The 23,524-nt window shown below is 45.4% G+C and overlaps 1 protein-coding gene across 3 annotated transcripts in view; it reads right to left on the reverse strand.

Annotated features, from left to right (window-relative positions):
• trrap (transformation/transcription domain-associated protein) overlaps positions 1-23,524 on the reverse strand; it is a gene marked incomplete at its 5' end in the record, with an annotated part of 70,269 nt that overhangs the window by 41,418 nt on the left and 5,327 nt on the right. The window contains 30 exons of one of the 3 annotated variants that reach the window (XM_079183330.1): positions 809-961; positions 1,102-1,260; positions 3,515-3,721; positions 4,150-4,416; positions 5,272-5,400; positions 8,650-8,848; positions 8,943-9,124; positions 9,241-9,405; positions 9,651-9,770; positions 9,990-10,109; positions 10,602-10,622; positions 11,668-11,736; positions 12,277-12,447; positions 13,918-14,039; positions 14,217-14,313; positions 14,547-14,708; positions 14,858-15,118; positions 15,327-15,524; positions 15,747-15,964; positions 16,684-16,883; positions 18,246-18,397; positions 19,675-19,875; positions 20,107-20,363; positions 20,477-20,642; positions 20,735-20,926; positions 21,073-21,267; positions 21,441-21,538; positions 21,638-21,974; positions 22,085-22,319; positions 22,883-22,961. In XM_079183330.1, the coding sequence (XP_079039456.1) occupies positions 809-961; positions 1,102-1,260; positions 3,515-3,721; positions 4,150-4,416; positions 5,272-5,400; positions 8,650-8,848; positions 8,943-9,124; positions 9,241-9,405; positions 9,651-9,770; positions 9,990-10,109; positions 10,602-10,622; positions 11,668-11,736; positions 12,277-12,447; positions 13,918-14,039; positions 14,217-14,313; positions 14,547-14,708; positions 14,858-15,118; positions 15,327-15,524; positions 15,747-15,964; positions 16,684-16,883; positions 18,246-18,397; positions 19,675-19,875; positions 20,107-20,363; positions 20,477-20,642; positions 20,735-20,926; positions 21,073-21,267; positions 21,441-21,538; positions 21,638-21,974; positions 22,085-22,319; positions 22,883-22,961 (5,132 nt within the window). Of the gene's footprint in view, positions 1-796; positions 962-1,101; positions 1,261-3,514; positions 3,722-4,149; positions 4,417-5,271; positions 5,401-8,649; positions 8,849-8,942; positions 9,125-9,240; positions 9,406-9,650; positions 9,771-9,989; positions 10,110-10,601; positions 10,623-11,667; positions 11,737-12,276; positions 12,448-13,917; positions 14,040-14,216; positions 14,314-14,546; positions 14,709-14,857; positions 15,119-15,326; positions 15,525-15,746; positions 15,965-16,683; positions 16,884-18,245; positions 18,398-19,674; positions 19,876-20,106; positions 20,364-20,476; positions 20,643-20,734; positions 20,927-21,072; positions 21,268-21,440; positions 21,539-21,637; positions 21,975-22,084; positions 22,320-22,882; positions 22,962-23,524 lie in introns of all 3 variants that reach the window. The other 2 variants (XM_079183329.1, XM_079183331.1) reach the window with 2 other exon arrangements.

Below are 23,524 nucleotides of genomic sequence, written 5' to 3' on the forward strand. Positions count from 1 at the left end.
CTGCATTGTTTAAAGTGAAAAGTAGACTGCAGCTGATCCAGCTTAATAAGCAATCAATGCATTTTTCTCCTGACATCCGGTCAAAGAAGCCGTGATTATGACTGCAACTAATAAGACTTGTGCTGGTGTTTACAGAAAGTGCAACAGCTGTTTGTAGTATTTTTTTTAGATCCTGTGTACGGCTGTGATTTAACACATTGAAGGTACCTTTTCCAAATATGTATCAGTTACTTTTTCCAAATCCACATGAAACACTACTCTTCACATTAGTTAGATCCACAGCACAGCAACTTAAAAAAAAAAAATATGTTATGTTCAAAGCTGGTTCGCATGTTATTCCTGTTATTTCCCCAAACTCCCAAAACAGTGGTGAGGAACACCCGGAGCAAATGTCAGGAGTTGAGTTTTCATTAAAACGATATAATGGTGTAACTATAGTATAATGTGAGATGACTGGTGCGTTAACTGCATGCAGAATTATTCAGAGCACACAATGCCAAATGCCTCCTAAGTTCGCATATGAACTGGCATAAGGTCTGTCGCTGACAAACAACGTAGCATTTAAAAGGATTTATTTATTTAAATTTTTTTAACTAGTCCGGCGAAGTGCTCACTCCGCATAAAACTCACCAGGGCTCTTCACGTGTGTGTGTGTGTGTGAGGCTAAGCCCCGCGCTCGGTGAAACACGATAGAAGAGAATAGAATATTAATGATCTTGTGAAACTTTTGCAGCAGAAATAATAAGCAGAATTAATATCCTGGAAATAAAGTGACTTGTCCCTCATAACGACATACTTCTGAGCTCACCGTGGAGGCCGCTCCGGTCGCCGTGCGGAACCTCTTGACGTCTTGCCCGACGGCAGCGGCTGCAGTGGCGGCAGATTCCAGAGACAGTCCTCTTTTCACAGCACCGCCGCTCGTCCCTTCACCGCCAGCGACGACTTCGGCCTCGGACTCCGGCTGCCGACCCCAAAAAGAGACAAGGGGGGGGGGGGGGGGGGGGGAGGATCGGGGTGAAGATGAGTCCATCAGCTAACATAGTTACAGTTTACAGAATGACAGCGTCTTTGGCTTCTGGATTTCTGTTGCGATGAACACACCTGCTGGTCTTTGATCCTCTGTAGCTCCCATTTGATGACCACCTCGGCCAGGTCCACGGCCAGTTTCCTTTGCTCTATGGTGACGCTGGGGGTGAAGCCCAGACGCTGCATTGCACTGATCATGTGCTGCACCAGGTGATGGCGCACAGGGTAGTACACCTGGAGAGAGACAGCAGCAAGTACAAACGTAAGAAATAATATGTAAAATCAATCTAATAGTATAATGTAGAGTGACGTAAAAGCTTCCGTATTTGGTATTCTAAACCCAAAGTGTCAGGTAGGACTGGGCCGCATTTTATTTTCCTAAAGCACCAACTGCAGATGGTCACTGATGCCAATGGCAGAGTTAGTATATATGAGCAAATGAACAGACGACAGAGCAGTACTTAAAGAAACCAAACTTCAAAATAAAATGCCGATGTAGCTCGGGGCCTGTTTTTTTTGTTGCATTCTTTACTTCACACACAACTTGAGCCTCCAATCTGCAAAAACACAGATGCAGAATCAGAGTATGAGAGAGGAGGCAAAGAATGATACATTTTGCAAGATTATGAGCTTAAAAACCTCTTTTGCATGAGTGGAAAAACCCCACTTTGTGAGCCCTTCAAAATAAAATCCTCACACGAAAACGCTCCTCCTTCCCGCCTGCATGCCTACCAGAGGGTGAACGCAAACACATAGACTGAAAGATGCTGCATAACTTTGAATGAGTTAAAAAAAAATGTGATGTGAATTATAGAATTATGATATTAAACATGTAGGTTTTGCAAAATAATTGATGTTGCTTTTGATATTCTAGTCTATTAATGGTTTGGCAACCTTGTTCTCAGAGCATCCACGACAGACGAGGGGAACCGTTGCTTCCCTCAGCTTCAGTTTTAATGGACTTCCTTGTCAGTATCTTCAGATATAAATGAGACCTTAGCAGCCACCCAAAAGCAATTATGAGAGCGGGTTATTGTGAGATTCCTTCCCTAAAACCAAACTTAAAGTTTCTAAAGAAGACAGTTTGTCTAAATGCTTAAAATCAGAGGTCTCCACTCTCCGGGCAATTGAGAGTCCTGTGAACCGAAAACAATAACGCCTCGCGTCAGCTTTGTCTTACAGAAAGAGATCCAGTCAGCCTGCCCATGGAGCCTCATTTACATGAATGATAATGGAACATTTTTCTTACACCGACAATACTTTGCTCTAGATTTTGGAACGATAACGCATGCAAAGTTTAAGAGGGTGTTCAATCACTTTGAGACAGAGTCAGAAGGGGGCAAACTCTGAAGTCGTATTCCCACTTAGTCTCAAGGACGTGATGACACACACTTAGCCACGAGAACCCGCGCTCTCAAGCGTCACACTCAAGAGTCACTTAGTTTCATCGCAAAACTGCAACTGGGACGCGCGCAGAACAAAAGAGCAAGAGATTAGATGTCTATCTGAGGGCTGTCGCCAGTGTCAAAGAATATTAAAGCTTCTCACTTTTGCGGGTAATTATAGTCGATAGAGCAGGACTTCACAGGCCCTTAATGACGGAGTGGCTAAGCCCTGTCCATCACGTGTGCACCCAGACTAACACGCGCACACGGTCTCTCCATTTCTTTATCAAACACACACACACGCACACACACGCGCGCACACGCCACGCCACGCGCACAAAGTCTCTCATCTGTCTGTCATTATCTCCTCCCTAGTGTAATTATGCTGATGTGATTACATTAGATTAGTCATCTGGCCCAGTGAGAACAGCCTGTCAGTGAAATAGAGAGCGGCGCTGAGGAAAATGTCAGTCTCCTGCTCAAAGACTGTAGCTCTCTGACCGGCGAGGCGGCGAACATCAGCTGAAGGAGCGAGAGGGCAGAAAGTGTGTCTTTTTGAAGTTTAAGGAGGAGGAAGGCAAACATAAAGCCCAACGGTCCGTTGCTGGTGTTGACTAGACGCTCTCGGACTCTACTGGTCATCGCCGAGAAGGCTTGGGACTTTGCATCTGCATTAAGGCGATTAAAAAGGCAGCAGGCGGCTACCATTAGCTCCACTGCCCAGTGACGAATGATCCAGCTTTTGGCGAGGAGGCAACAGACCCCCACACCGGCGTCCTGTCTAACGTCAATATGAAACTCACATTTAGTGAACCAACGAGTATCGTGAAACTATTTAAAGGGGCAATACGAGACACTCCAACTTTTAATGATGATGCTCCATTCCCATCAGGACTGGTTAAGAGGCATCATTTAATTCAGGGCACTCAGAAAATCAACTAAAATAGCTTCTCAACTGTGCCCCCCCCCCCCCCCCCCCCCCCCCCCCCGCACCCCATGTGCTTCACTGGAGCACATTATAGTTAAGGGCTGAATGAACGAAGGTGGTGCACTATTGCCAAACTGCAATTTATGTGTGCGTGCTCTTTATTATATCTGCTCACCCTGAAGTGCTGCACAATGAGATGCAGTATGTGGACCAGCTGCGGCACAGTGTGTCCCTCCTCCACGATGATTTTGCGAGTCCAGTGCGTCAACATCTGGTGGCCGTCCTCCATGCGGGCCGGCACGGCTGGGGTCAGGATGGCCATGGCTTGCCGTACGATGGCCCGGGCCTCCATCGTGTGGGCCTTCAGCAGGCTGTGGAAGACCTGTACAAAAAAAAAAAACATTTCCTGTACCAGTGATGCTGAACTTTGTTTTTTAATCACCACTGTATTTCCTTTCCAATACATTCACATTGTAAAGTATGTGGAACAAATACCAAGCACATACTCATGTTGTGTGTCTCTCTCACACACACACACACACACACACACACACACACACACACACACACACACACACACACACACACACACACACTTCTTGTTCTTCTAAGTTTCTTGTTTTCTTTTTTGTATATATCGGTTGTCAGCTCATGTCCATTGAATCCTGATGTTTTGTCAGTTTTTACATTTTACAAGACCATTCAGTGATTTTACACCTGCTACACAAGTTCTATCTCTATTCTCCATCTTAAGCTCTGTGTTAAGCTAAACTCGCGCTCCACTGAGTTTCTCCTCTCAGTCTTCCTCACCTGCAGCACAATCTTCTTGTGAATGGCAAACTTTGCAATGATGTGGGCCAGAAGCAAGTGACCACTGTATTTGCAGGCCGGGTCCACGCAGGCTTTGGGCAGGAGGCACGGCCAGGCGAAGGTCATGAGGCGCCGCAGCTTGCTGTTGCGCGACTTGTTGTTGTCATGAATGTGGTGGGGAGCGTGCTCCACCAGCAGGGTGGAGAACTGCAGCAGGCAGATGCGCAGCGAGTCCAGCAGGTCGGCCTGCTTCTCTGGGTCCAGTACCTTAAGAGGATTGGGAGAGACGTGGGGGGGGGGTCAAAGATTGTTGAGTGTGGGGGAAATAGGTACAGTTTTTACTGTTAGCATTAGCACAGTATAGTCCAAAACAAGATGTTTTTTTGTGTGTGCCTGAGAGCTGTTGGTGTGGCTCTAATTCTTACCAGGTGCCAACAGTCTTAGATTACTTAATGCACTTCAGGTGCATCAATAAGAAAGATAAATACATTCTATTTAATATATTGTATATTGTGGGGGCACAGAGGAGAGAACATTCAGAGAGAACATTCAGAGAGAGAGAGGGAGGGAGAGAGGGAGGTGAGTGAGGAAATGAGTTTTAAACCAGACCGAAGAGGAGCCATTAGCAGCCATTAGGACTGGTGTTAGTCAGCGATGAGATGTGCCGCAGCGCAAAACATGCCGACCTTTAGCGTGGTCACAACGTGGCATTTACACCGGGAATTATAGTCTGGGGCCTGATGAATGAAAGCGTGATGGAAAGAGGGGCCGGCAGGGAGGGAGGGAGAAAAACAAAGACAGATGGAAGAAGAGAAAGATGGAATGACAGCAATTAATGATCGAGTCGTGTGTGGAGGCCACGGGAGAAAGAAGAATCAGACTAAGTAGGACCCCAACGGATGATGACTGAGAGTATGGAGATGTGCTGGACTGATAAGACATTATGAGAGGAAATGCAGCAGGTAATGAAATCAGGGAGACTGATGGAGAGACAAAGCTGGTGAGTAATGAACAAAAGAAGAAGGGAGGGGGGGGGGGGGGGAGAGAAGTGAGCAGACTGGATGTGAAGAAAGATGCTGAGAGGAAGGAATTGCTGCAAGCGTGTATGTGTTGCATGTGTACCTTTGTGATGAAGACACTGGTAATGCTTTCAGGATTGTCTCCTTCAGGGTTGGGCGGTCCAAGCAGCTGCTCACCTTCCCCCTTCTCAAAGCTGTGCAGGAAGGCCAGATTGAGGATGTGCTGCAACACCTGAGAAACAGGAAGAAACACAGAGACAATTGTTTTTGTTTTCATTTACTGTTTTATTCCATTTACTGAGGAGAATATGCATTCAACAAAAAGGAGAAAATGACCTTGTGTGTTCTTTCAAAATCTGCATAAAAGACACACCGGCACACTCCGAGCTCTCCATGACACGTAATCAAGTGATGAAATAGTCGTCTACTCTGAAATCATTTCTAAAATCATATGACAACGGGGAAATAAAAACGTTGATTCTCTCGAGAGTGACAAATAATTTAGGAGCGTAAAGACAGGCTCGAGGCCAAAAATGTGACATTTCAAGAATTGGGAGAAGAAAACACTCTTAACACGTTCTCTTAATTAATCCATACGCACTGGACGCAAAAAACTAAATGAAGGGCTTAAAATGCAATTTACAAAACACCCCCCCCCGAAACCTGCAGGGATTTGTCAGCGAGGGATCTGCGAGTGAAGACAAAGGCTTGATTAGCCGGTAAAATGCAGAATAACCCGACCACAATACAGCTAACGACTGCATTTATTAAAGAAGCTGCTATCTGTTAATGAACCCTCCCTGTTCAATCCATCACTGGGGGAGGACAGCGCATCGCTCAGCGGAGAACGAGCTGTGGCAGCATATGTTCCAGCTCCTCCGCTAGAACGTTATCCACGCATGCTCTGCACAGTGTGCACGCGTGGCTGATAAGACTTGCACACGCATGCAGAAACATGCACGCACGCCGCTTAAATGGAGACACAAAGAGAAGGCATGGAGTCTGTTCTTAGGTCTCATCTGCTGCTATAAATACTAAGCTCCTCGGAACATCAACCACTGTATATTGCCATTAGATGTGTGTTAGCGTACGTGCACACACACAATACCTCTGGGCGAGTAGCTGAGATCTCCTTAAGCGGGGGTCTTAATTATCTTGAATCCCATTTCCATACCCTTAAACAACTAATGTGTGTGTGTGTGTGTGTGTGTGTGTGTGTGTGTGTGTGTGTGTGTGTGTGTGTGTGTGTTGCGGGGCCACTTGGGTTCCTCTCCAACCACAAAAGAAGAGAGATGGTGGAAACGGGGACCAAGAAAATGCCCCCATAGACATCAAGAATTAGGAATGATGTCAGGAAGATATTGTGAAGTAGCCACAGGATGGCTTGAATAATAGCCACCACCAGTTCCTGGATAGATATAAGTTATTAGTTGGTCTCGACAGTCATTTGGATATCTTTTACAGTTAGGTGGAGAGCCAGAGAGGGTCTCATTTAACTCTGGGTAAACCTCAAACCTCACATAATCAAGGTAGTTCGCTGATTTTAAGAACTCTGCATCAATAATGGGATTTTATTCAACTGCTTTTGTTATTTGTCTAAATCCGACTGCTTGACAAGACAACTAAAAAGGAAATTAATCTGCGTTGTTTATAATTGCACTCAGGTATTTCTCTTATTAAAACATGTTTAAAAAGCACTCAGGCATTATTCCTCTCAGTAATTATTCCATTTGTGGATATGAAAGTGGAAACCTCTTTAAAACACACCCAGCTGTTGGTTTTTTTATTCCTCTTATTATCTTTATCTACCTTGTTGTCCACATACACACGTCAGAAGAGAGTGTGTAGCACTACAGTTTGATTTCCAGCTCTACTGGGGACACGGTACTAGCGCAGCATGTCGACACATTCTGACATGTAGAAAACTCTGCTGCTCGGTGCGTCACGTCGGAAACATAAAAAGTAACAGAACGTGAAACAGACACGCTGTGCTTCATAAATTCATTCACTTGTTTGTTTGCTTGTCTGCTTGAAGTCTATTGCATGAATAATCTAACACTTTTGGGCAAAAAAACACTAAACAAAAAGCAGCAGAAAAGCAGTTTTCTGTCAGAACGGTTGGGATTTAACAAAAAGAAACAATACAGGAGCAGCATGAGACGAGTGTGTGCCATCACAAATGATTCATTGCTGCTGTCCCACACAGTCTCTCTGCTTTCTCTTTCACACACTCTGTGTCTCGCCCAGAGTGAAACATTCTCTGAGATCCCTGTGAGGCATGAACCTGAGCCTCCGTCTAACTCCAGGCATACTGGGAACATGCACACACACACACACACACTTCCCTGTGATATTAAGCTTCTAGGTAAATGCAAACGACAATTATTTAAATGTCAGACTGCCACACTCATTCTCTTGCTCGAGACTTGTACACTAATCAACACAAACATTCACACGCAAACACAATGCTCTCTTTTCTGTACGACCTCACATGCACAGCTAGCAGCTGCTGCGCACCAGAGGAGGATAATTAAGGGGAAAAACAACAATATGAGCGAAATTATGAATGTGGGGGCGGGGTGTTGTGTTATATGAGGGACGGAACTTTGTTCTGCTAAATATGAAAATGCAACATTTGGGACACAGTGAGTGTATGTCCTTGGATTTGGGGGTCTGGGTACACTGCATTTTTCAGCTGTGCATTTCCTGCCACAGTCATTTGGCCGTGTGCTGGAGTTTGCCAGCCTTCCCCACTGACCCGTTTGTACTTAACAGCAGCGCTGTTGCTCTTCTGTGCCAGGTTGTGAGCCTATTACAGCTGTGCAAAATGTGTATGTGTGCGTCCGTCTGTGTGTGTGTGTGTGTGTGTATGCTTGTGAGCGTGCATGCGGGAGAGTGATCTTAATTAAAAAGCAGCCCGAATGATTGTAATGGTTTGCAGCAGCAGCAGGTCAGGTAGAGAGGACAGAAGCATTCATGTGTGAGCCTCTGAGGGTCTACAACCAGACAATGACCTTCCCGATTCCATCACAGAACTTCTGGTACAAAACACACCGAGCATAGTCACACAGATCAGGTCCCCACGCTGAGGCAGCAAAGTAAGCAAGCCGAGGAGACGCTCAAAGAATTTAGAAACATCATTGGACAGTCCAAAAGAGTACGTCTCAATTTTCTAAGATCGGCATCTATTTTTCCAGCACAATGCAAAAAGTCCAAAACATATCAGATTTTTTTTAAATTAAGGCCCACATGTGCCTCATAGTTTTAAACTATTCGTTTAAATATGTTACAAAAACAGACATTGTATCCATCAATTCATTTCAACTGGAGGAATGGTCAGCTGGTTTCAGTGCTTAACACCTCCCACAAGACCAATACTTGATCTCCCGTGTGGATTTTAAGACTCTGTATTAAATCTGCTGGTAAAATGTATTGTTATTGGTCATTTCAGGTACCTCTGGCATGTAGTCTGAGTACGTACCTTAGCTTTAAGCTCATCGTTGAAGTGAGGGTCATTGAACTCAACGAAGCGGAAGAACAGGGCCCGTTTTTGGGCAATGGAGTAGTTCTTGGGAATCTCCTCCTCCATATACTCCTTCAGGAAGGTCATGTTGCATAAGAAGCGACCTGTGAAGGCCCGCAGCAGCTGGAACAGCAGCTCAATCTCTGAGTAGTTACGCCTGTTGAGGAGACGGGGGGGACGGGGGGTTAATGTCCATTTTCAGATCGTTTGACAACTTTGTCCAATATTTCCGTTTGAATAAGCGTACATACTTGCAGTAGCTGAGCAGGCAGAAGGCCAGCAGCTTGGGCTCCTTCCAGTTGGTGGCAGCCATGTTGTCTTTGCGGTGTCTCTCCTGGAAGGCCTCGCTGACCCAGACTCGCCTCAGCTGACTGACCAGGGAGTGCTGCCCTGCCAGCCAACCCTCATCATTTTTCACTATGATGCTGATAATCTGAGCAGAAGGGACGAAGAAGGAACGGGCTAGAGGTCATATGATGGAATTACTGACTGTGGTATTCAGATTAGGGCTGTGCAAAAATATAAATACAGCTTTACGGTTGTGTGTACCTTGATGGCCTGAAACTGCAGGTCCAATCTGGCTGTGGTGGTGGACGGAGATCCAGGTCGAACAGTTGCTGCAGTGCCAGCGGGGACCAGCAGGGGGACGAAGCGGTTGGGGTTAGAAGCCAGCACGTCTCTTAGTGGCTTGGCATCTTTGTGTTTCAGAAAACTCTGTATATGAACACACATACATACTGTAACTATAACACATTCAAAGAAATAAGATACAGGAAGTTAAGATTTTTCTACTGGGAGTGATCTGTCTCAATGTGGGTGGTTTACAGGACCACTAAGCCTCGAAACGCCCATTATATACGATTATAGCCGATTAGTGCGGCGGCAAAATGCAGTTTTGACGGCAAATGTGTCAATAAAAAGCCTGGAGGGACTGCTACTTAGAGCTGCCAGTGTCTGACCATGAACATGCGACTCCACTGGGGGTCGTTGAGCGTAGCCTCCATCATGAACAGCTCCACCGTCTGAGATGGGTGACGCGTCAGGAACTTGATCAAAGGCTCCCTGAATGGACTGCCGGCCTGCCACAGGAGGGAGGAGTGAAGCAGCAGAGGAGGAAGTGGAAACAAGGAAAGATGGTAAGATGGTAAGGATTTCATGAAGGCAAATTTATACTATACATCAGAAGTTTGTCTTAAAATGATCGCACATTGCCTACTTAACCTATAAAATGCATTAAGTAATGTCAATGACTCTTTTTCAAGCTGTAACATCCTTAAATCTTGAAGTTGGTGTCCTACCTCTATGAGCATGGCCCTCTCGGTCTTCATCACCACCTCCAGCAGAGGTTTGACCAGAGTCTGAGGTGCAGCTGGGATCAGGTGGAACAGGTTAATGATGGCAGAACAGATCTTCATCTCCTAGAGCGGAGGAAAGAAGGGAGCGGATTACATTTTTTTGGAAGGATGATGGAACTAGACATGGACATAATTTCTTAATGACAGCCATGATGGACAGCCACTGTAGAAAGACGAGGATAAGTCAAACCACTGAAAATGCAATCAGTGCGGAATTAACTTCCCACAGGAAAAGGTGCAGAGCACCTCACTCGTTCTTAGATTACATTCACCCAGGGTACAAACAAATAAAAGGATAGTATGCATGATCACTTTCATAAACCTTGTATTATCGGTATCTTAGAGGGGGAAAGTCAAAGGGGAAGGATGAAGGATTGGACAGTTTCTAAAAACAGTCACAAAGGTAAGGTTAGAGCAAGGTTGAGACGACAGTCACGTGTCGGAAGACGACCACAGAGACGGACACAGAAATACAGGGGGAACTCCAACAGCACCACTACCACGACATTGGTTCGACGAAGCTGAAATCACAGTCACCACCGGGTCACATCTCACCTCAACGCCCTCCAACGCAGGCTGTACCGGAACGGGAGACAATGATCAGAGTCAGCAAAGCAGTACGTGTGCAATTGTGTGTCGTCAGCCCCTTCGTTCCGTGTGGAAGGTGAGCCGATGAGACGGGGTGATAATGAAATGATGAACACTTTTATGATTGACCTCAGGAACAACTTTTCTCAGCGTTTGGTGAATACCGGGGGCAGGGAGGATATCAGTCAGCAACACAGAAGCTGTGGCTGACAGATATCAGGTCATGAATTCAGAGCCTGACATTTTGTTTTGGTTAAACCCTTTCCGTTTTCTTTCATGCGAGATCTTGACTACTCCTCTCACCCCGTTACTCAAACCCTGCTTTCATGCCCTACATGTCACGACCATCCTCCTCATCCCTGCTCCGTCCTCTTTTCCCAGTTTTTGTCTTTACCAGGCTCGGCTAACTGACCCCTGACCCCGGCTTTATTGTCACTGCCAGCCGTCCTGTCGACACGCACAAAGACCCCCGGGTTGAGAGGGAGGGAAAGACAGAGGGCCAATTTGCATCTAATTAAACACACCGTTTTAAGACGGGGCAGGATGGACTCGCATAAAGGGAAGGCAGAAGAAGATGGGTTTTATTTCTGTGGGGGAGAGGCAGCTGGGGGGGTTTTTCTCCCCCTCTCTTTCTCGCTCACCTTTTTTCTCTGCCTTTACAAGGTTATCTGTCGGGGAGATAATGAGGAGACGCAGCGCTGGGCCCACCACCGCCTGCCTGGCGCCTAATTAATCATTGATTGTAATATGGCCACTCACAACTCATCTGGGAGGAAGCCACATTGAGGAGGTGTTGACTACATTCTCTGCCCTTTTTTTTCCCCCCCTGTGTAAAAATGTGCCAGTAGACAGCGGTGTTGACCCCGCCTCCTACAGGCTATGACTGCGTCTTCATTGCATTCAAACAAGATTCATACTAAACTAAATGGTAGAAACAAAAAACACACCTACATGTCATGAGCGATGTATTCACAGTTTGTATTCAATTTCTTAAAAAGGTGTACGCATTGAACTGTCTGGTGTGTGTACTTACACTGCCATCACTTCGCTGGCCTCCCTTGTGTGTTATTACAACCACCTCCATCCACTTCCTAAGGTGTTGCTGAGAGAGAGACAGAGAGAAAGAGAAGATTGAGACTGTGTTGGCAAAGTAAGTGAGTGTGTGTGTGTGTGTGTGTGTGTGTGTGTGTGTGTGTGTGTGTGTGTGTGTGTCTGCCTGGCTCAATAGGCAGAGCATGGCACCAGCAAAGACCAAATATTTACTCAAAAGATTCAAGTAATTAATGAAAATATTTTACCTATATGTTGCAGCAATACAAGTCTTGAACTATATTCTTGTAGGTTATGTTTTCTTGACGATATTAAAATGTTTAATAAAATACATGTTTTAGTATAATTAACTAGTAATTGCATATGTAATTTTGCACATATTTACACTTTATGAAAATACTTAGAAATAACTATTTGATCAAACCTGCAGAATATTCAAACTTTAAAAAATTATCTGATATTTAGAGATAGAATAACCTTCAGTTTGAAGCCTAGCAGCAACACTGCTACAGTTAAAAGGTCTTGCTGTCATGTTGATGCCATTATTATAAACTGTATTCTGTGCCGTTGTTGCAGAATGAAGAGATCTCACCATCATCTGATCACAGAACTTGTCGTTGAAGGAGTTGGGGAAAAGGCGAGTGACGGAGGTCAGGCGGTTCACCACGTTGAGCGTCAGGCTGCGGTAGTCCCCCAGCATCATCAGCAGGGGCCGCATGTGAGTGTGGATCTGGTCCACCTCAATGGTTGCGCCTTCCAGGAACTAAAAAAGAAATTAAAATTAAAAGAAAAGAAAAAAGAAAAAGATTACAGGGGAAACTTCAAAAAGTTTACATACAACTCTTAAAATAAATATTGTAAAGGAAACAAGATCGTAATGTTGAAAAATTAGAGTAGAATTTGTAAATATACAAAAAGAAATGACATTATAACTCAGAATACAGGCTTGTTTTTCTCCGATGTTGTCAAACCTTTCATAAAAAAGTAGTTGAAGCTTGAAAGTATTATTGAGGTCTGTGACCAGATTTATTTTGTACCAAATAATTAGAATTTCCCTTCCACAAATATCGTTTCCTCTACATTAGACATGGCCATGTCAGGTTTTCCAGCACCATGAACTGTTCGCTACCCCTTGTGTCTCCATTAAGGAACTAAGGCCACTCAAATGATGGCATGACCAGCCATAAACAAGCACACATGCCAACACCAAACACTGATGACACACACACACACACATCCTCACACAAAAGGGAGGGAATGATGCATGGCAGCCACATTCATTTTCCTCTCAGTGCAGAGAACAAACACTCCATCCTGTATCGATCGGGCCATGGCAACGCTCATTAGTGCGAGCAGGGCAGAGATGAAAGAATGGAGAGAGCAGAGAATGGCTCGGCAGAAAAATAAATAAAAAAATCAAAAGGCTGGTGGAAAGGAGTGATGGTGGCAAAGAAAGAAAATGAAGGACACAGCAATGGAAGGAAAAGGAGACAAAGAGCTCAAGGTAGATGGATAGGGGAGGAGATGGTATGGATACTTTGATGAATAGAGAGTGTGATAAAGCAGGGGGAGGTCCCGGTGAATATAATTGGGTGGGGACATGGTACGAGAGCAGGATTAACAAAGGACCTCTAAGAAATGACATGAGTGGTATAGATAAAGGAGAGCAGGAAAGAAGAGAATCACGGAAAACAAGATAATAAAAAACTACTTAGCAAACAAAACAATAACACAATTTAAAAGCACTTAAATAACATAAGAGTAAATAAAAAAGGTATAAGGGTGACACAGAAGAAGGCCATTTTTAAAAAAAGGTGTAGAAAATGTGATTGTAGAAAAGATTTAAAAAGGCGCCAGCGTGTGATCTTGGGTGGATCGCTTCATAGCTGAAGGCACAGTCCTTTAATCCAGACTTAGAAAGGTCATGTCAGTGCATCTCAGGCTGTTTTTCGCTCAAAGGGAACTGCATTTGAAGTGAGTGATGTAACACAGGACTGAGCTTTCTAAGTAATCAATAACGTCTTGAAATAAATTCAAAATCAATCTTCTTAAAATAGAGCCAATGTAAAGATGTGTTGACAGCTGAAAAGCGGGAGAGATTGTGAACTGTAAACATATATAAATGCAGCCTGCTTTAAAAAGATTCTACAATTCTAAATGTAACATTTCCTGTAAGTCCAAATCTAAACTAATTACAAGCAACACAAAACAGGATAAGAGATGCTGCACTGACCTTCCTCATACACGCCTCGCCCGCTTCCTGCAGTTCATTGTTGGTGGAGTTGAGGGCTTTGAACAGGGCCGCAATGATCTTCTCTCTGGACTGCGGTAAGTAATTACAAGCTGCAAGGGCATCTAAACGGGGAAAAAGTAACATTAAACAAATCCTGTCTGACAAAAAAATATTATTTAAATACTTCTAAGTGAATAGTTTGCAAATTCAGGAATTCGTCTTCATTCCCAACAATTTGCAATTAACTCAAAAGACAACAGTACATGAGACTAAAATCAAGTTCAGCGAGGCCAACTCACTGAGAGCAGCGATGCGGAGCGGAACCAGGGAAGGAAGGCTCTTGTAACAGGGCAGCTTCATCAGAGCAGCATCCTCCGTCTCACACAGGTTCAACAGCTGGGAGAGGGGGGGCCAAAGGTCATAGGTCAACACTGCTAAAGATAGTGATTTAAGATATTTAAAATGTTCATATATTTAGTGAAAATATGCCACAAAAAAACAATATGAAAAGAAAGCACTTTGTAAAAATATCCACAAAAACAAAAACAATGAATAAATATGTGGTAAAAATGAAGAATCATAGTAAAGGACGATTTGATTACAGTCAGTGAGCTCTGCCTCTCGCATACCTCTGTGTAGAAGACCTTGTGCTCCATGACATTGAGGTCCATTGTGAAGAGACGGGGCTGCAGGGTGGTGCAGAAGGTGTTGCCCTCCATCAGGCCGATCTGGGCGTTGGCAGGCTGGTGGCGGAGCAGGTGTTTCTTTGGTGGAACCATATCTTGCAAAACCTGAAGAGACGGAAACAAAAAAAAAAATCAATGAATGTGGATTAAAAGACTGTATTTTACTCTATCAGTCCAGAGTGAGCAGACACACTGCATCTGTAATCGTAGCCTATCTTGATGGGTGGGAAAACACTACAGTCCCTTGGTTTCACCTCTTTGTGTGGCTCCATGATGACGGTGACGCTCTTGCCGGTGACCTGGGCGAGCACCTGCAGGGAGTGCATGGCCTGCTTCCTGACGGTTGAGTTGGGGGAGGTGACCTCTCGCACCAGGTCGTGCGTGACCATATGGAAAGACTTGTCCTGGGCGGCCAGCAGCTCCTCGGTCTTCTCCTCGTCTTTCAGCGGAGTGGCACAGCGCACGAGCAACTGCTCCAGGGTGGTCTTTGCCATGGCCACGGCGCCATTCGACACCTCATTGTGAAAATCAATAAGTTAGTAAGTACACCCGCTACTGCAGTGAGCGGTGCAACAAAAGAGGAAAGTTGTTACATTGAACCTCCTGCGAGCCTTTTGTAAAAACACCTCGTGAACACAAGTCGACAACAAACGGATGCAGGTGAATCTTTGTACGGTCACTTCTACTTGAAAAATGATAGATTGTTTAGTCATTTTCTCTCACCTCTCCCGTGAGGTCCATCATCACGAAGAGAAGGGCCTTGAGAAAGGTGAGCTGGTTCTGCAGCACCCAGATCAGAGGCAGCCTCTCCATGAGGAACTTGATGGACACCACACCGCCGAGCTTGGCGTACCAGGCCTGCTCATAGCAGCAGGCGCACAGACGCTCCACGATGTAGGAGAACAGCGGCAGCTGGCAAGCCTGAAGATGTAGCGAAGAGGACAGGACGATGATCAAACACGTAGAACAATGATTAGTAAATGTCAGGAACCTTTGGATTTCATCAAGGGGTGAAACATTTAGTTATATTAATGGCCGGCACAGTTTACCAGAGATATAAAACAATTGGCACAATGAGGATAACGTCTTTATGGCATTCATAAAATAGCTGAAGCCTCCATTATCCTCCCCCCAGAGACTTACCCTCTCCTTGGAGCCAAGGATGATGCTGGCGACGTCGAAGATGACCGCCAGGGCCACCTCCCCAATCTTACACAGCTCCTTCTCCTCGTACGCCATGCAGATCGCTATGGCGTCGATCAGAACCAGCGGGTCCATTCCCTTTGAGCCGTTCTCCTCGCTGTGGAACATGGCCGTGCTCGGCTGGCTGCCCAGCTGGTAGCTCGGCAGCAGGAACGGACCTGGGATCGCGGGGAGGCACAAGTGGGAAAGGAATTAAGGGTCACCAGAAAAACGAGCAGAATTTCTTCCATAGTCTTCTACTAAAGATGTGTATCTGCAGTACACCATTGGGCCACATGGGGGAGCCTGAATGCTGGTTTTGTTCTGATAATAGTACCCTAATTAGTACATTGAATCTAAAAAGAACGAGTATTTCAACTCTACAAATGAGACCAAATAAATGCATTTAAACAATTGAAATGATGCAAAGTATTTAACATGTGTATATGTTTTTATAAACACATGCATAAAACAAAGCTGTTCTTAATAAAACATGCATCTCTTTTAAAGGTCTGGTTTACATCTTCAAGACAGTATGAAGTGATCAGGAACTTTGACATGAGCATACAGTCGCTCTACTCACGATCTGTAGATAGCAGAGGCTTATGGTGAATGGGGTCGTGGTGGTTTGTCATTTTTTAAAAGTTGGTGTCCATATAAAAAGTTTGGGAAACACTGTGTTACAGTACAATTAACTCTCTTAAATATGTGTATCATTCTTTATTTGTGTCAAATAGAGAATCTTAATAGAGAAACAGAATCTTAATAAAATCAGAGAAAGGACAAAATTGGAACGTGACCGATATTGTTGTGCAGCTGTGAATCGATGACCAAATCCGGAGCAAAAACAGAAAGCTAACATTAGATGTAGAGAGTGGAAAGAGCACCGGTCCCTCACCACACTGCTGAGCCACAGCGACCATGGTGTAGTGGCGAATCAGGCTGGCTACGAAGGGCAGCGCGCTGGGCCTCAGGTCCTTTATCACAGCGGACATGAAAGCCCCAGTCAGGGCCTGCTCAAAAGTTCTGCGGGCGGGCGTGTCTTGTGCTTTGTAGCGGTGAGAGATGATGACATTGGGGATCCACTTCTCAGCGAAGCTAAAGGGGGAGAAAACACACTCAATAAATCAGAGGATCACATATTAACAAGGACAAAATGTGACAGTGGCACTGAAACATTAGCGAAAAGCCCCAAAAAATCATTTAGCGGTCTGTGCTTCAGCAGCCCGTTTGCTAATATTTCAAAAATAAAGATCCATGTCCATTGCCTTAAATATTCCCTCTCCTCTTAGCTCCTTCTGCCTTTCTGTTTCCCTGCCTCGCTCTTTGTCCCCTGTTGGTATTTTTGTTATTTACTGCAGCTGAAGGCTACTGGGCCTTGGTGTGATTGAGCAGCTGTTTTCTCCATGCTTGAGCTTGTGTTTTATAATGCCACACGCCAGGGGCAGACCTGATGGATCGCTTCATTTCATTATTGCCTTTTAAAAGAGAGAGAAGTGGAGAGGAAAGAAAAGAGCTAGCATGCAGCATGGCGGGTGGAGAAAGTAGGGGGCGGCGTGGCTGACAGAACGTCACATAGATTGCCCTTCACTCATCCGGGGGCCTGGCACTCTAACACTACTGCATTCTCCCCAGTTGGCATTTCATGCTCTTTTTTTTTCTTCTTTTAAAAACTACCAACGGGTACTTTTACAGTGACCACATACTGAGGCAGAGGAATGTGAAAGAAGACGAAGGAAAGCAGAGAAAGAGAAAAAAAAAGGAGACAATAATCTTTTGAGAGAGAGAGAGAGAGAGAGAGAGAGAGGGTACAGCAAATCGAGACATCTTACATGAGGAGGGGGCAGGTGCAGGCCCCCTGATCATAACTGACACACTTCATTATCCCCGCAGAAATGTGCTAACAGACGTGTTCATGTGGATGCCTGTGTTAGTGCATAATGACAGGAGAGTGTAAGGGGCATGGTGTAGCATAAACAGACAGGGGAAAGTCAATTAGCCCCTGCCCGAGGATCAATGACGGTAATGTGACTAACCCAGCCTACACCCCCCCCCCCCCTTCCTGTTTGTCTGTTCATGTATGTGTCTCCGCCTCGCAGTGAAACCCGCCACAGGGTGTGTGTGTGTGTGTGGGGGGGGGGGGGGCTGCAAGTGTGTAATTAGCAGCTCCCGCTCTCGAGACGGAATTGATGAGGCAGTGTGTGGTGGTGTGGGGGGGGGGGGGGGGAGAGACTGAAAGCAGGGCGTGTCCGATAGGGGTGGAGGTGAGACGATGCGCACAAAGCTGGTGTGGTGGGTGGGCTTGAGGGAGGGCGGACAAGAGCGGTGGGATAAGCAGCGGGCAGGGGTCACGTAAAGAGATCGTGGATGTGTGTGGTTGGTAGATATATAAACTCTCAAGAACATGCCTTAAAATATATTTGACTTTATTTTTTTTTTAACCACAGAATGATTACTTACTTGGGATGAGACAGAAGCTGGTAGAGAGCGTGCTTGTTGTCGTCCAGACTGGTCATGGCCACCAGGAAACACTTAATGACCTCCCAGGCCTGTCGTCTGTAGTAGGGCTCTGTGTTGGCACTCTTCAGACAGTCAAGAGCCGTCTCTATCGCCTGGAGGGGGAAGATATAAACCAGATCAAAATGACTTTAAAATCTTCACCATTTTAGATTCTGAAATGACAACATTCCATATTAAATAAAATGGGAATTTAATTGCGATATTGTGATAGATTTGCAGGAAGCAACACAGGGCGCCATCTGGCCAAGCAAAGGTCATTATGATTTCTACATTATGGGCTGACAAGCCACAGCAGCCGGGCACTTAAAAAATGGAGAAAATGAACTAATTAATGCCACTCAGAGCAGAGGGGAGAAGATGAGGAGGATGCGAGAATAAAGGGATGGTGAGAGGAGAGATGAGGGCAAAGCAGGAGAGAATTGTGGACCCGTCAGTGAATTAATATATCAGGATATTTCTGTCAGGACTGAGAGTCTTGTAAGTTCTCTATTACTAGTCATTAGATATAAAAGTGAAGAAAAAGAAGATTTTGAATGTAAACTTCTAAGAAAACGAAGCTTCCTACTCAAGCCTTTTACGAGGACAGACTTCCTCGAGGTAAAGAATTGGAAAAGGCAAAAAAAGGAGAAGAAATTCAGAAATGCGCTGCTCAAATCCCATCCCAGATTCAAGTTATCTCTCTGTTTACCTAACAGCCCTTTAAACTCTCCCTCCCTCAATGTGCCAATCATCCACGAGGCTGTATCGTGAGCCTGTATTCGTGCCTTCAGCCCGTGCATGTGAGTGTGCAGCATGTGAGCGTGTGGGAGTCTGTGTGTCCTGCCTGCGCCCATGATGATGGCAAACACACAGATGGATAGCCAGAAAGAAGGAGCAGCCATTAGTGAGAGTAAATAATGCCGTCATGGTGGCCCACACTAGATTGATGATTACTGACTGGGGATGAGGAGGAGAAACAGGAGATGAATTTAATTACCTGGAAGACGAAGACACAGACACACACACACACACAGACACACACACACACACAGACACACACACACACACACACACACACACACACACACACACACACACACACACACACACACACACACACACACACACACACACACACACACACACACACACACACACACACACACACACACACACACACCCTGACAAGGATATATTGCTCTCAGTGGAGCACAATAATGAGGAATATCAAGCTCTTTTTACGATTAATTCTCTCTTTCTAAAACTACAAAAAGGTAAGAAGGGAAAGAAAGGGCCTTCGGTCGGACTTCAGGAAATGCAACAAAGTCAAATCATCCAAAAACGTTCCTCCTCAGAGTCCTGCAACCAACTTAACAAAGTGTGGTCCTACCTTCTCCATGGGCAGCTGTATGGACGCCTTGCAGTCGGTGAATTCGGCCTTGATGCTCGGCCCCTGGACCTCAGTCACCACATAGTGCAGCCTCTGAGACTCCTTCAGCATCTTCCTGTTGCTGCCACCAAACTTTCCCAACACCCGGTACGCTACGTGAGAGATGCTCTCGGCCGGGTTACGGAGGGTACGCCACAAGGCCTGCAACACAGGAAAGAGAAGGAGAACTATTGTAAGCTCCAGTGTTGATAGGAAATAAGAGAAGCCGGGTGTGTGTGTGTGAGGTATCCCGGTTCAGCAGATATGGCCATGTCCACTGTTGACCACTAGAGGGCAGATATGCTAAGTGATATTGAGATAATGATCTAAATGTGTCCTGCCAGGCAGCTCAGTAAATATTGCATTGGGCGTGATAAGGAGAAAGAAACACACCTGCATGAGCTCGGCCCTAACAGGCTGAATGTGGTCGTAGAGGAAGTCGGGCTGTAGGTTGTCCACGCACAGCTCCAGAGTGCGAAGGCCCTGGCTGACCAGAGTCTGAGAGCCATTGAGGGCAGACACCAGTGGATCCATTAGCATGGGCAAGTAGGGCAGCAAGGAGCTCAGACGCACCGGCACTGTCAAACACAACTCCACAAACAGATCCTTCATGTGCTGCTTGTGAAGGCCACTCTGCAGCATGTTGAGACCTAAAAGCATCGGAAGGGAAGAAGAACGCATTAGGGGAGGAGTTAGGGTAAACTTATTTTTTCCCTCACTTGTTAAATACTAATTTTAAGAGTAATGGTGTGTGAGGCTTTACCTTGAAGCAGGTTAGGTAGAAGGGGCAGGAACTCCTGGTAGAGCAGGTCATGACTGCCTCCACCAATGGAACGGAAGAGTGCCCGGAGAAGCAGGAAGTAGTTGTAGGGTTCCTTAGCTGATTGGGCCAGCTCCATGGAGCTGTTCACGATCTTGTGGAGGTGTGGCTGAAGAGACGGGGAAAAGTCACATTAGTTCAGAGTGACACAAATAAAAAGTAGCCTCACAAAAAAAAAAAGACACAAGAACATCCACTTACCTTGAGCATCTGTTCGTTTTCAGCAGCGAACAGTGACACTGAGCCGAATACTAGTTTGAAGAGCTTGAGGTAAAGGTTGGAGAGCTCAACGTTGGAGCCCATCTCTGGTAGTCTCTCCAGGAGATACTCCACTAGGATGGTGGCAAACAGCGCAGACGTCGACAAGTTGGCCAGGAACGAATTTGCCACAATCTGTGAAACAGAAAACAAGAAATGGAACGATAGCTCGTGATGAATTAAGACTAAAGACCGTATTATCTGAATTGTTAAGTATTGGAAAAAATATAACCCAAGACACAAAACTAATTCACACTTTTAATATACGCGAGAGCATGTACCTGCAGCGCGTAGTTCTTGGAGATCCTCTCCACCATGTACGGCACAGTTGTCTGGAAGATCTCCTTGAACGTGAGGGGGTTCATCATGGTGAAGACCCCGGCAAAGTGCTCCAGAACTTCTTTCTCCTCTTTCATGCGCACAGTCTGACAGTTGGCCACCCTGATGTACGTCTGCTGGTTATTGGCAACCTGAACCTGGTCAGAAGAGACATGAGCTGTTACATCGCGCTGTGGTTGGATTTAAATCGTTCTATTAACCAGTCATGTCTTATTATGGATTTATAATAGAGGCAAACTTTATTTTACTTTATTTTTCTCAGTGCACAACTAACAAACAGTGATGGTAAAGTCAAGAACTTTGGCCATACCTGGTAGATGTCCAAGGCCTGCATGGCATATTTTACCAGCTTAATGTAGATTTGTGTCTCTTTTGGCTGAAGCTGCTTGTTAGGAATGAATTGAGCTTCTAGAAAAACACAACAAAAACAAGTTGGAAATCCATCAAACAATCACTGCGAGACGTACAATGATATGCTCTGTTGAGCATGGATCTGTGTCATCTCACCTCCTGGGGCCTTGCAAGAGGTGATGCCCCAAGTGATCGTCTTCACGCCGCACACCAGAGTCTTGACTAAGCTGCGGCAGTCCGACACCTGAAAAGTCTGCTTGTCGTCCTTCTCGCTAGCTCGGTCGAAGGACGCCGACGGGGGCTGAAGCGGCGCGGCAACGGGCGTGGGAGGAGCGGGAGGTGGAATGGCGGGGGTGGTGGACGGAGTGGGTGTGGCCGGCACCCCGGGTAACACCCCCGGCTCGACTACACCCATCTCTGACTGAGGCTTGCACTTCTTGAAGATGGAGACGAGCTGGTAACGCGCAATGGTGTGAAACTTCAGCACAAACACCTGATTTATAGGAAAAAAGAGGGAAAGATTACTTAACAACGTACATTATATTGCATGTATGTAATCCACATCGGTGTCTTTTAAACGGATCCCAGATCTGTGCTGCCTACCTCCAGCATCCTCATCAGGATGTCCCGTCCATTGCCGTTCTCCTGCTCCGACTTTGAGCGAATGCAGTCCACCAGGTTGAGCAGCAGCTTGCAGGACATGGTCTGGATGTTGCTGGGAAGAGACTCGTCGTCGATGTTTTTGGCGAAGAGCTGCACAGCTAGCGACAGATCCGTCAGGGGCAAGTTCTGACGAACATGGTGCACCAGGTCTGCTAGCGTGCTGTAGGCCAAGGGTCTGGGAAGAAATTAAAAAACATGCAACTGTGACATTCGGAGCAGAATTATAAATCATATTTCACGACTTAATAGTGGAGAAAACCAAAAAAAAGGCTGTGCTCCATTAAATCTGACATTTTCTAATAAGGCAGGAAGAAGGAGTAATCGGGAGCAGTCAGCAAAAGTTTGACAGATATGGAAAGTAGCTTTGGGAGGAAACTGAAACTACAAGGGAGATGCAGAGGAGAAAGCTAATGAGTGACACTGATGGTCCTGTCAGGTCTCAGCCAACTGTCTTGTTTCCTATGTAGTACTAATGTGAAATGACAGCTATTTTGTTGATGAGGGGAGCCAGTCTGGCATCTGAAGAGGGTCAACAAGCTTTTGAAATCTACCTAAGGGGGGGGGGGGTACATGACAACTTGACAGCGCGATCTAGGCCGCAGTGTTGGAGTTAGTTTGGAGAATTCCGGCAGCACTGAGAGCTGCCTGATTAATAGGCCAGGACACTTAACATGCACCTGGCTGAGCAATCAACCGAGAGAGAGAGAGGATCTGACACCGAGGGGATCAAAAACTCACCTCAGAGTCTCCCGAGCGGTGTAGCCAGAACCGATCAGGATGGATTCATCGAAGAGTTTATCCATACAAGGTATGAACTCTGAAACACATGTTTCCATGGCATGATTCAAACAAATGTAGGAAGAAGTTTATTTTAAAATGTACAAAAACTGGAACACATGTTGCAATAATAAATAAATAAAAACAATTGAAATGTTTGAATTTTATTAAATGTAATAATAAGTGTGTCAATGCTCTTTCTCCCCGGTTTAGAGAACAACTGTCACTAAATCACCTAATTATAGCTTGAGAGCTTCCTCAGCTTTCTTCAACCTCAAAATGTCAAATCTCTGGCTGAAATTGAACTGAATCACTAAAAAGGTTTTGAGCCACAGAAGCAGAAGTAACTCACAGCACAGTGCAGAAAATCATCAACGTGTGTCTCAAGATTTCACTGATAGGTTGTTGAGCTTCTATTCCATTTCATTCAGTCTCACTGTTCTCTGCTCAGACACCAAATCAAAACGAGGCTCTACAGCCAGTTTGACAGCTAATATTTATATTTTATTTCAATGTGAAATGTGAACAATGAAGTGCGACTTGGCAAGAATGTTTTTGACCAGGAAGAAAAACATCAAACAAAAATGTATTTTAAGTTTCAAC

The sequence above is a fragment of the Pholis gunnellus genome, assembly GCF_910591455.1.
Source record: "Pholis gunnellus genome assembly, chromosome: 21".
Classification (NCBI taxonomy): domain Eukaryota; kingdom Metazoa; phylum Chordata; class Actinopteri; order Perciformes; family Pholidae; genus Pholis; species Pholis gunnellus.